The 13,024-nt window shown below is 31.8% G+C and overlaps 2 protein-coding genes and 1 non-coding gene across 3 annotated transcripts; 2 read left to right on the forward strand and 1 right to left on the reverse strand.

The window, feature by feature from the left end:
• Nucleotides 1-2,931: 2,931 nt before the first annotated feature.
• Nucleotides 2,932-6,418, reverse strand: LOC108856422 (cytochrome b561 and DOMON domain-containing protein At3g61750). The gene is made up of 4 exons (XM_018630213.2): nt 6,005-6,418; nt 5,515-5,917; nt 3,485-3,774; nt 2,932-3,417 (listed from the first exon to the last, which is right to left on the reverse strand). Exons 1-4 carry the CDS (start codon nt 6,209-6,211, stop codon nt 3,118-3,120), a joined length of 1,200 nt encoding a protein of 399 aa, XP_018485715.1. The 5' UTR covers nt 6,212-6,418; the 3' UTR covers nt 2,932-3,117.
• Nucleotides 6,419-8,109: 1,691 nt separating this feature from the next.
• TRNAA-CGC (transfer RNA alanine (anticodon CGC)) lies at nt 8,110-8,182 on the forward strand. The gene has a single exon. It is a non-coding gene; the product is annotated as a tRNA-Ala (tRNA).
• Nucleotides 8,183-9,697: 1,515 nt separating this feature from the next.
• On the forward strand, nt 9,698-11,029 carry LOC108859872 (uncharacterized). The gene is made up of 2 exons (XM_018633776.2): nt 9,698-10,556; nt 10,647-11,029. The coding sequence occupies exons 1-2, from the start codon at nt 9,927-9,929 to the stop codon at nt 10,806-10,808; spliced, it is 792 nt and encodes a 263-aa protein (XP_018489278.1). The 5' UTR covers nt 9,698-9,926; the 3' UTR covers nt 10,809-11,029.
• Nucleotides 11,030-13,024: the final 1,995 nt, after the last annotated feature.

Genomic DNA, 13,024 nt, shown 5'->3' on the forward strand with positions numbered 1-13,024 from the left:
TGGCCATCTTCGCTTTATCTCATTCTCTTAAGCTATTTTCATGGCTGTCTCTTAGAGTTTTATCAATGAGTCCAACTACACTATCTCTGAGGTGAGGCAACCAATCAGCCCACTCTTGCCCCCTTGATCGCTCGCAATGATGAACCTGAAACAATGAGACACAATGGTTAGCTTTAAAGTTCCAGTCACGTGGAGAGTCTTGGCTAAAGCCATATGGTATGGAAAGCTAGCTCATGAGAGGGTAAAGCCACCTCAATGTAAATAATGGGCTAATGATTACTTAGTAAGATATGGATGTTGTCTACGACACTGAAACTATGGAAGACAAACACTTTAGAGGAAATCATCCAAGATAATGATTTTGAATCCTTGCACAAGCCTTATGACAGCCTTTAAATCTTCTTCTCTCTCAGCTCCATTCCATAGATTGAAACATCAAATGGTTACTTAGCTGGAAAGATCTCTTAGCTCCTGGAAAGATCTCCTAACTCCAGAATCCAGCTGAGCCTTTACATCAAATACCATTTGAGAGATTCGAGTATAACAACAAGTATTCTTTACGGAAACTCTCACACACACATTTGAACGGAGAAGTTCTTTATATTTGTGATAGTGGTGTATTTTACAGAGTATGACATTTGCTTAAAAGGTTTCAATGGAAGTACAGTTTGTGTGTGCTACAATTTCATGTTTTGTATCACGTAAAATACATGGAAGATATTGACGTACATATAAGACTATACGTCATTAGTCATATATACATATCACCTAATATACGTTATGAGTAATTTTAAGTTATATAGCTATTAAATATACATTTAGAGTATATGTAAAAACCCACCATTTTAATCTTAATTACCCATTACTGAACTTCCAGGCTTCTAAAGTAACATTACTTTTGTAGCAATGCATGCAGAGGCAAAACATATTTAAAGCTATACAGCCGTATATGGAAATGCCATATAAGATCGGGAATGTTTCTGAATTCACATCTACATATAGTACTCTCTTAATGTTAATGCTTGATTGACAAGTCTGTCAATATGTAATAAATATTTAATATATCCAAATTCAATGTAGATTCGTTTTTCATAGCATATTTTACTTATTTTAGCTATGTAACTAATATTGTCTTTCCTAATTAACAAATGTACAATTTTCTAACCTAATGTTTTAAGAACTCTATATATATAACCTGCGCCTCTCATAGTCTACATCACAAAACATTACACCCAAACATATCTATTACAGAAATCGATTGCAGCAAATTTTAACCAAGTTTTCGAACTGAAATCTTTCAAATCTATGTGAATAATTTAGGTGAAGATCATTCGCCTATGGAAGCAATACCCTACACAAGGTGGTGAGACTATTGAATAGGTGTTAGTCGATTACCGTGTAAGTTTCTTTAGAGCAAGCACACTGATAACATGATAAAATTAATCGTAAAAGAAAATTATGTAAAAGTATTAATATAATAAGGTGCAAAGCTCGAATTTAGAGACCCAACCAATGAAAATGCTCTTATATTATGAACATGATCTAATATCTTATATATGATCGTTGGTGTTTAAAAAACGTTAGTCATACGGTTTTGTTATCTATTGCTAAGTGATAAGATTAATGCGTGCTAAAAAAATGGTATCTACTAAGGTATTATAATCCCAAAGTTCTACGAAGTTTTTTTTTTGATCAGTTTTACGAAGTTGTTATCTGATTTTGTTACTGTATTATATTATATAGTTACATAATATCTCCAACATAATCTAATAAGGATTTATTTTTATAGGTACAAACCAATTTTTTAAAAATAGACTTAGTTTTAATATGGACCTAACTTTATTAATCGAAAACTTAATGAAACCGACCAAACCGGTTGAACAACCTTACACAAACTCCTTAGTACACTACAGACAAGTAATCTAACTAGGGCTATTTAATATGGTAAAATCGTTCCTTTTTTAAAACACTATACAATGATTTTGATGAACACTAAATATGGAAGAGTAGAAAAAACATAATCTTCATGCTTCTGTTTTGTTTTGTTTTGTTTTTTTTTCTTAAATTTCGAGCCTTAATTTTAATTTTAGATTTGATTATTTTATTTGATAGTAGAAGCGTTTTAATTTTTTTGTTCTTTCATTTGAACATATAATATTTTTTAATAAATGATTGTTTTGACAACATGACTCTAAAATTCATATAATATAATCCTAAATTAATTAATAAGGGATTTTGGTATAAAACCAAATAAACCGACACCCGACGGTATATAAACCGAATCGAACCAAAGTAAATATGAATTTAGAATGGTAGTTATATTTTACTAACCGAAAAACCAAAAAATCAAATCGAAACCGAACCGATATCCAGATTGAACACTCATAAATCTAATCAATTATCTCACCCCGCGGTGTGCCGCGGGTGACTACCTAGTATATTATTAAATAGAAGAGGATGCATACCAGAAATTTGAAGCTTTTGGAATGTTTAAGAGTAGCTTGTACTAGTCTTTCTTATATTCATAATTCATGTGTGCATGTGTTTTGTATAGAACAAGTTCAATAACCTCCCAGATTATTCTTTTGCAACATATGTAAAGACTAAAGTTGTACAATTTTATAATCAAAAGAGAAAAAAGGATTTGCATACCAGAAATACTTCAGAGGCTTTGTGTGAGTAACACATTGTGATCAGGGGACTCAGAGTAGCTGCTGGGAAATTGGCCACAAATTTGAAATGTGAATATGTAAATTTGAAAGTAAATGATTTGATGTGTATGCGGCACTAACCATTATTTGAGTTAATGTGAGACATTCGTATACCGTTTTCCTACAATAATATATATATACTCTTTACCATTGCTTAATTCATTATATACTATATTGAACTTTCATGTAACTCTCATTTCTCATAATAACACAAATGAAGTATATGAAAAGCAACCTTGAAAACTCCAATTTACAAGTCAAAATAACAACAAAAACAGAACCCACAAACCTTAGGAAAAAAAAATAAAAAATTCCACCATGCTAGTCCTAGCAAACTTCACTCAACAAAATTACTTCACCCAATAAAATCCATAACAAAGTATGTACAGAAACAAAGGATCTTGAATCAGACACTACTAGTAGAAGTTGGATGTGTCTCAAAAGGAGGAGGCGTGTGAGAAGAAGGTGAACCAATAGAGCCACGAATCCTGAATATTTCAAGAACAAGAAAAGCAAGTAATGTCACTGCCAAAACAAACCCATATCCAATTTTCCATCCATCTTCTCCACTATAAGCCATTCTAATCCCAAGAACAATGTTCACTGCTCCAAAGAACAAAGAGATTCTCCCAATCCAATGATGATACCAATTCCAATATCGCCTCATCTTTGTCTCCTTGTGTGGCCGCGCAAAGAAAGCCAAAACCTGCAAAACATATCATAAGCATGCATGTTCAACTACAAGTTATATAACCTATAGTTGATTCTCAAACCTGAAGAATACTGAGGGTTAGAAGAAAGATTCCAATGCCTCGATGTGCAGGTATATTTGGTTGGATCCTATTGTAAAGCCGAATCCCGAGAATAACAGTGGCTAAACCGAAGATAAATCCAGTGAACTGAATACCGATGTGAAGATAGTACCAAAGAGGGTCTCTATGTCTGAGATATCTCGCCAGGATTGCTCCTAGAGGAAGTAAGATACCCCATCCGAGTATAGCCATTACTCCATGTTTAGTCTTCTCCGTAGAATCTGACGTTTCTTTGGACGTTACTCCATTTGCTGCATTGACCAAGAAAGAAAACACAAAAACATAAGTATTGCAACATCTCCTAAACCATATGCTAAGTATATAAACCTTTTTTTTTGATCAAAATACTAAGTATATAAACTTTATTATTCTACAAGTTTGCATGTAAAATATTAATTTACATTTTTTAAAAAACATATTAATTTTACAACATTTTAGTATTTCTCTTTTTTTTTCAGATATACTAAGTGCAGTAATTTGAATTAGTACAAGCTATCATGCTTAATTAAGTATATTAGTTTTACAATATTTTCATTCACAAATATGCACACGAAATTTGAATAGTACAAGACATGTTATGTAAAACTAACTAGATCTTGACCCGTGCGACCGCACGGGTATTAATTTTCAATTTTAGTTTTTATTTATTTATACTAAATAGTATATATATAATATTTGATCTTTTTATATTGATTAAGCTAGCGATAGATATTTGGGTATCCACTCGAATTCGGTCAAAATTTATTCGGGTTTGAGATTTTCGAGATTAAAGATTCTATCTCTATTCGGTACTTATAAACTTTGGTTCCGGTTTGATTTAGATCTTTGCGGGTTTGATAACCCCTTTAAATTATTTTTAAATTTTCAAAATTTATATATCTTTAAATATCCTTAAATCTAAAAATATAACATGTAAATATGAGTAATGTAAGCTAAAGTACTTAAATTAAAAATTAAAATAAATTTAATTTGAATATTTGGATGAAAAATAAATATACTCCATCTGTACCACTTTAAGTGCTGTTTAAGCATTTTTATTTTGTTTCATAATAAGTGATGTTCTCACATTTCTAGATAAAATTTAATGTCAATTGAAATTTGCAACCAATTACAAAATACTACATGTTTTTTTATTGGTTAGACTGATTTTATTTAATACAATTTTATGTAACCAAGATAAATTGCATAAAAATTTGTATTTTCTTAATCTTTGTGTAAAAACCTTAAACATCACTTAAAATAGTACAGAGGGAGTATATTTTATGTATTTTTGGTGTTTTGATTGTTGTTTATCTACTTTAGATGTTTACTTTTGACTATTTTTATATTTTAAATCAACTTAAAATAACTTATATCTTGGATATTTACTCGAAAAATATCTAACACATTGAAGTATATAAATATGATTTAAATACATTCGAATATCCGAAATATTTTGTTAGGATAATGTTTAGTTATGGTTCTCTAGATACCAAAATGGTAAATCTATTTGGATATTATCTAGTTTCGGTTCAAATTTGGTAATACTTTTTTGTTCAGATTTGTTCAATAAAGAGTTGATATTATCATTTCTATGAATTGTTTGTCCAATAAAAATGTATTTTTTTTGAATTTGACATTGATTTAATTGAGAAGTTAATGAAATGTATTTAATTCAAATTTAATTTTAAAAAACACATTAATATAAGTGGAAAAGACAAAACATTAATAGGAAGTATTATTTAGTTATGTATTTAATTCAAATTTAATTTTGGAAAACACATTAATCAAAGTGAAAAAGACAACATTAAAATAGGAAGCATTATTTAATATCAGTGGCATAGAAGTGTAAATAACATTGAAAACTAAGGGATATTTTATATGTGTACTTCTCTTTTAATAATATAGATAGATAGATATACTTAGTAAGCACACAGATTAAAAGTGAGAAGATACCGTTACCATTTTGTTAAGATAGTAATACTAAAACAACATTATGTTATAATCGTTACCTTTTTTGGAGAAATCGACGATGACAGTAGTTTTATCATCATGCTTAGTCAGACGCCCTAGCTTCGAGGGATAAGCTGTGCTAAACGCTAGAATCACTGCTCTACGAGGAACTCTAACGGTAAACTTCACCTGAAAAGCTAAGTAAATCATTGCTCCGTGAAGAGCCACCACAGGAGGAACTTTCTGTAACTGTAATTCTCCTTGATCCGGCACGACTTGGTCTCTCTCTGTTCCTTGGAGATAGTACTGTTTGATTTTAGCATGACCCTTCTTCGTAATCCACCCCACCATCGCGCTCGATCCCACCATCCTCCCGTCTCTTGAGAATCCGACTCCGACCCACCCGGTTGTATATAGAGCAGATACTATGATCGTCATGACATTGTCTCTGTTTTCTAAGTACTGCAAAGAAAAAACAGAGGAAGTGGGAAAAAAAAGATTGTTTTTTTTTGTGTGATGAATGTGTAAAGAAGTGATTTTTAAGTTTACCCTTAAGACGAATGTGTTCCAGAGAGGTGTACATGGCATGGAGTCGGAGATGTTGCTGTACGGTGGTGGGAGGAAGTCAGATAAACGAGTTGCGAAACAGAGGTTCTGTGTCGAGTCGTTGATGAAGTTGACGTCATCTGCTAGTAGTAAAGGAAGATGTTGTCCGAGTAAAAGACAGAGGACGTAAAATCCAACAAAGGTTCTCATGGCAAAAGTTGAAGCAGAGACGAGTACAAGGAGCAAAGATGGATGCTAATTTTGGTGAGGAAGAAAGAAGAAGAGTGATTGAGTTTGGTGGTGAAAGTGGTTGAAGATGGCGATCAATCATAATCACCAAATTGTGATTTTAATCTTTTCCTTCGATTGGATTTTGAGAAAGATGCTCCTAGAGTTGATGTTTCACTGGTGAAGTATCGGACAAGTTATGTCCTTTCTGTCACTAAACCGACACGTGAACCGACAGAAATATAGTACTAAAATGCACAGAGAAAGTATTGCTTTTTGTCAGTTAAAACAATTGTCAATTGCTACATGAGGTTGAAAAAATAATGAAATCTTTTATAAGATATTGAGAATCTGGAGTTTTACTTTGCTTATTTTGAGGAAAAAGATGACAGAGATGGGAAGTAGGGTCGTAACTGGACCAGACTGGGAAGTGGGTCAGTCATAGTCTGAATCATTACTCATTAGGTACATTTGGTCTGTATGGTCCCTGAGGCGATATTGCAACAGAACTTGAGAACAAAGTAAACTATGACAAGTTAAGCTAATAATTAAATAACTTTTTAGTTTAGTTTTTATTTTTGTTTGCTTAACATTTGATTTAGTTTAGTTTCTAAGAATTTCATTATTGTGGTACAAAAACCTTTGCCGACTAAATGATTATAAGTTTATAACCAATCATACAGACGTATTTAATTATTGACTGTTTGCTTTTATATTTGGGTTACAATATTTGCATGTGTTAGTGTTCATGTTTCTTTGTATTCTTCCATATGAGCCAACAATCTTCTATATGCCTAATCTTCTATCTTCTAACAATATAGGCCAACTCCAATGAAACACCAAAACACTAAATTAGACGTAATTACATCTTCAATAAAACATTAAAAAGACACTATTCCATGAAATTTTGTGTAAAGTAAATAATGTTTACTAAATTTGATGTAACACTATTCATTACACCAAATATTAAAATAGACTATGAAAACTTCCCCGGATGAAGGAATGTAATATACATATTTTATTATTTTTCATCGAATAAGAAATCACTAATTGATTATAATTAATATTATTTTTATATTGTAGAAAAATAAAATATCATAAGACTTTTCTATTTTATTTTAATTTCAAGTAAGGATTTACTGAATGATTATTAACATTTACTTTATATTTTAATACATTGTTTATAATCTTTATATTTAATCAGTAATGAACAATTAATAAGAGTACATTATTGTAAATTAAGTTTTAATAGTAAATAATTAAAAAAATATTTTATAATATATTTAAATTTTATTACTAACTAATACAAATTTTATTAAGATAAATATATTATTTTTATGTACTTTTCATAATTAAAAGTTTGTAACTTTTAATATAACACTATATCAAATAAATACACAAAAGGTATAATATTGTCAAACAGAAAATTATGAATTTAGATAAATTTTACAAACATAAAATTATGAAATTTTAACAAACATGATATCTAAGTGTGATAAATATTTTTTTATTAATTACAAATAATAAAAATATAAAATTATTTAAACTGAAAACATCGAATAATATATGATATTGTTTTTGGTTTAATATTTGGTGTTATAGTTAGAGATGGAAAAAATTATGACACCAAAAGATTAAATTTGATGTAATTTTAATATCAAATTTGGTGTCATAGTTGGAGATATTTTATAGAAATTTTATTTGTTGAGTGCGAACGCAGACGAAATATACAGCTTCCTTGTGTATCTCATGTTTTGTTTGCATGTATATTCCACAAAAATATTTATCATGAAAATGAAAATGCTGTAAGTTTTACAAATGTGAAACAACTTTTCATATGTAAAATTACTCAAGATTGTACCTTGATTAACAAACATCAAGGGGATGTAGCTCATATGGTAGAGCGCTCGCTTCGCATGCGAGAGACACGGGGTTCGATTCCCCGCATCTCCAAATATTTTGAAATTTATTTACTTTGTCGCCTCTGTTCTTAAAGGTTCAACTAGATTTTGACCCGTGCGATCGCACGGGTATTAATTTTCAGTTTTTGTTTCTATTTATTTATACTAAATAGTATATTTATAATATTTAATCGTTTTATATTGACTAAGGTAGGAGTGAGTATTTGAATATCCACTCGAATTCAGTTAAAATCTATTCGGATTTGATTTTTTTGAGTTTAAAGATTCTAACTCTATTCAGGTAGCTGGGATTCGCGAAGAGCAGCACCTTACGATGTTCATGACCTTTTTTATGGATAGAGAGATGAGGAGAGGGATTTCTTACTCGACCCACATCCTCTTGCATCAATTTGGCATAACTCTCGAGGCCGAGATAGGTATCATGAAGGGTTCAGCGGTTGTCCGTATAGTTCCTTTGCTGCGGTTACCATGTATGTAGGTAGCGAGTAAAGACCTCCGAGCTGTCCTTTATAAACTTTGGTTCCGCTTTGATTCAGATCTTTGCGGGTTTGATAACCCGTTTAAACTATTTTAAAATTTTCAAAATTTATATATCTTTAAATTTCCCTAAATCTAAAAATAAAATAATATAACATGTAAATTTGAGTAATGTAAGCCAAAGTATCTAAATTAAAAATTAAAAATAGGTTTAACTTGAATATTTGGATGAAGAATAAATATATATTTGAAGTATTTTTAGTGTTCTGATTATTGTTTATCTACTTTAAATGTTTACTTTTGATTATTTTTTTATATTTAAATATTTTAAACAACTTAAAATAGCTTATATCTTGGATATTAATTCGAAAATAGCTAACATATTGAAGTATATAAATATGATTTAAATACATTCGAATATCCAAAATATTTCGTTCAGATAAAATTTGGTTATGGTTCTCTAGATACCAAAATGGTAAATCCGTTTGAATATTATCTAGTTTCGATTCAAATTTTCTAATACTTTTTCGTTTCAGATTTTTTAATTGAAGAGTTGATATTATAATTTCCAGAATTGTTTGTCTGATAAAAATGTATTTTTTTTGAATTTGACATTGATTTAATGGAAAAATTAATGAAGTGTATTTAATTCAAATTTAATTTTGGAAAACACATTAATCTATTAATCTAAGTGGAAAAGACAAAGCATTAAAATAGAAAGTATTATTTAATTTTGTATTTAGTTTAAATTTAATTTTGAAAAACACATTAATTGAAGTGGAAAAGACAATACTAAAATATGAAGTATTATTTAATGTCAGTACCATTGTAAATTAAAAAGAAAATTAAGGGGTATTTTATATGGGTACTTCTCTTTTAATAATATAGATAATAAAACAAGGTCTATAATACCTAAAAATAGACCTTGTTGAAATTTAGAAGGCCCAATAAAACACTAGGCCCATTTTTGGTGGACTTGATTAATGATTAATTTCTCCTTCGGACAGTAATCCGTTAAGACAGAACCTGACCTATAATATGTCCGAGTCACGACACTCGAGTGATACTTCCGTTACAATAAACGAAAACATTTTCTTCTCCACCACACGATTTCTATGTTAATCAGCTTAATCTTTTTTGGTAATAAGAATTAGATTAATGCAACAAGAGATCTTTGCCCCAGTTGGAGAATCTCCCAGTCCCACCCCAATCTTGTCTCTCCACACACTCAACCTTGTAACCTTTTCACTCTGTATGTCGCAGAGTAAGCTTCTTCAAAAGCTAAGCAACTTTCTCTCATGGAGTCGCTGCTCACATCATCATCATCATCAACCTTATCTCTTTACCCTTCTTCTCCTCTCTCCTTCCTTAAACTACCTTCTTCTATCCACAACAACAACACCATCTCCTTCTGCTGTAAAGCCTCCTCGAATCCTACACCTGACTGCAACGCCAATGATCGGTTCATCAGAGCGATTAAAGGGCTGGTTTCGTCTCGGCAATGGATGTCGCGTTTTCGAGCTTACGGAGAAGACACGGCGTCGTTTTCGGCCGGAGATTTGAAGCAGAACGGTGGTTTGGGGATCGCTCTCTTGAGCATCACGGCTTCGGCTAAGGTGAAGATTAGCCCTTTCGTGGCGACGCTGTCGGCGAATCCGACGTTTGTTTCGGCCGTGTTCGCGTGGTTCTTTGCGCAGACGAGCAAAATGGTTATTAACTTCTTCATCGAGAGGAAATGGGATTTGAGTTTGTTGTTTGCTTCTGGCGGGATGCCTTCTTCTCACTCGGCTCTGTGTATGGCTTTGACGACCTCTGTTGCGCTTTGTCATGGTGTCGCCGACTCGTTGTTTCCTGTTTGTTTAGGGTTTAGCTTGATTGTGATGTATGATGCTATCGGTGTTAGACGTCATGCTGGTATGCAAGCTGAGGTAATGAAACCGTAATCTGCTTTTGGTTTTGTATTTGTTGATGATAGCTTTGTTTGGTTTATAAACAATGTTGTCTTTTGTTGATGTTAGGTTCTGAACTTGATAATAAGGGACTTGTTTGAAGGACATCCCATCAGTCAAAGAAAGCTAAAAGAGTTGCTGGGTCACACTCCTTCACAGGTTCTTGCAGGAGCGTTAGTTGGTGTTGTGATTGCTTGCTTTTGTTGCCAAGGCCACCTTGTCTCGTCCTAAGATCTCATTAACTCTCAAGTTTTCTGATTATTATTATTTTTTTCTTATTTGGTTCAATTTCTGCATTAGCAGAAAAACTTTGTGCTTTGAGTATGGCTTAGCATCATGATTCGGCTAAGGATTCATGGTTGTATCATATGTTGTATTCAACAATAGAGAAAACTCTTGCTTTTTCTTTTCTTTTTGTAATCTCTTGAAAATGCAATGATACCTTTGTTTTATGTGACAATGGTATTAATCAATTTAAACCCTCAGTGACAATGAGATTGTGAATCCTGTCTCATTAACTCATAAGATAATCGGCTCTTACGCTTATCGTTGCTCTCGTCCAAGTAGCAGCGATTGTGAACCCTGTTTTTATAAGTTGAACATAGAATATGTCCATTGTGACACTGCCGGGGAATCAAATCATTGCATAAGTGGGTAAGCTACTCTATTAATTAAAAGTTTAATACAATCAATCACGTGTCTGAAACAAAAGAAAAAACAGGGCTATTAAGATCACACTCTTTGCATGAAACAGAACATGTTGATGATCGTTGTTGAGGCTCAATTTCAAGACAATAACCTCAATTTCCACTACAAAAAAAACAAGTAGAAAATCTTAGGTTTTCCATACTTGCTATATACCGGACATACGTGGCTTTGATTGGTAATTTGTGGAATGGCGGGATAGCGTGCGAATTCCGCAAATATTTTGCCAACCAATAAAATATTATGGAATAAAAAAAGGCAAAAACATAAGTCAAAAATATAGAAAAAAGTTTATTAAGTAAAAAAATAGTTTTAGTAGATTACGATGAAAATTTTATAAAATCAACATTTTCGTATTATTAAATTATATGTTAATACTATCTTAAATTTTAAGATTTAGAAGTATGGTTTTGATTGGTGGTGCAATTGATTTACATTGAGCTAAGAGTAAAAATTATTGGTAACTCAAAATTGTTACCAATCATGTATACAGTTTAATTTTTTGATTTTAAGTTTGATTTATCATGTATTGTAGTTGAGTTACAAAATTGATTTAGTTCCTTTGTAAAATTGCTAACTCAAAATTTAAACCAACATCAACCAAAATTCCATGTTTTAGGAGTTGAGAACTGTAAATATATCATGTTTTACTGGCAAAATTGTAGTTGGGCTTTTTGTGAACTGTAAATATATACAACTGGGCTATGGTCTACTAATCTACTCTAGTCAATGAATTAACTACCTATAATTGAGCCATTCCTGTCTCAATAATTGTCACCCTTTTCACATTAATACCTGTTTGTCAGATATTCTGACATTGCATTTTCAGAATAGTAATATGATCATTACTTGGAATTTCTAACATACAGTTATATGCTTTTTAGATCCATGTGTTTAGTTTTATAGAAACAGAAGTAGTTTGTAGTGTCAGCTGCTATAGTTTGTTTACAGAAATATTTAAACATTCGAGTAAAGACCTATATCAAAACCAGAAGTTTTTTCGGGGACAAATAATGCGAAGGAAGAGAAGTTGTCTGAGCCATATTTCAGAGAGCCAGAGAAAGAGAGCATGTGAAATATCTATCTTTATGGTCCCCTCTTGTCATATTATTGACGCTAAATTTTATATTCCATTCACCCAAAATATACCAACAAATCTTTTTTACAGTGTATGAATATGAACTAGTCTTTGAAATCAAATAGGTATGTGTGTTTGTCTTTTGGCTGTTCTTTGCTTTCCAATTATAATTGTGACAGATTTTGATCAATCCCCTGTCGAAGTTGTCATCTACCTTTAACATTTGATTAGCTGGGTCAAAATTGAAAACAATAAATGTCTATGTATACTTTTTTTTTTTTGTGAAACACATGCATAATTTTATAAAGAGAAGATGGTCTCAGGCCCAGGTTCAGCCCACTAGTGGGTCCACAAACAAAGATGAAGAAAGGGAAAGCTTGGCCAAACAGTCGGCTTCAGTGTTCAAAGATCGATTAAAATGAGAGAAAGAGATAGTGATAAAAGCAGAGGAGAGTTGCTTGATATCACTAACGATACCGAAGATTTTCTTGACCTGCATGTCGTAATTGATGGCTCTAATGAACGTTTCATTGTTAGAGAAGCATCGGAGCTTTGGAAGCCCTAATTTCCATGCAGAGAGGAGAGCATAGCGGAGAGCAATAGCTTCTGCAATCAAAGGCGAGTTGATCATATCCTGTGTAGCTGCGCCTTGTTGAGGAACGCA

This window comes from Raphanus sativus, chromosome 5 (genome assembly GCF_000801105.2).
Source record: "Raphanus sativus cultivar WK10039 chromosome 5, ASM80110v3, whole genome shotgun sequence".
Lineage (NCBI taxonomy): Eukaryota > Viridiplantae > Streptophyta > Magnoliopsida > Brassicales > Brassicaceae > Raphanus > Raphanus sativus.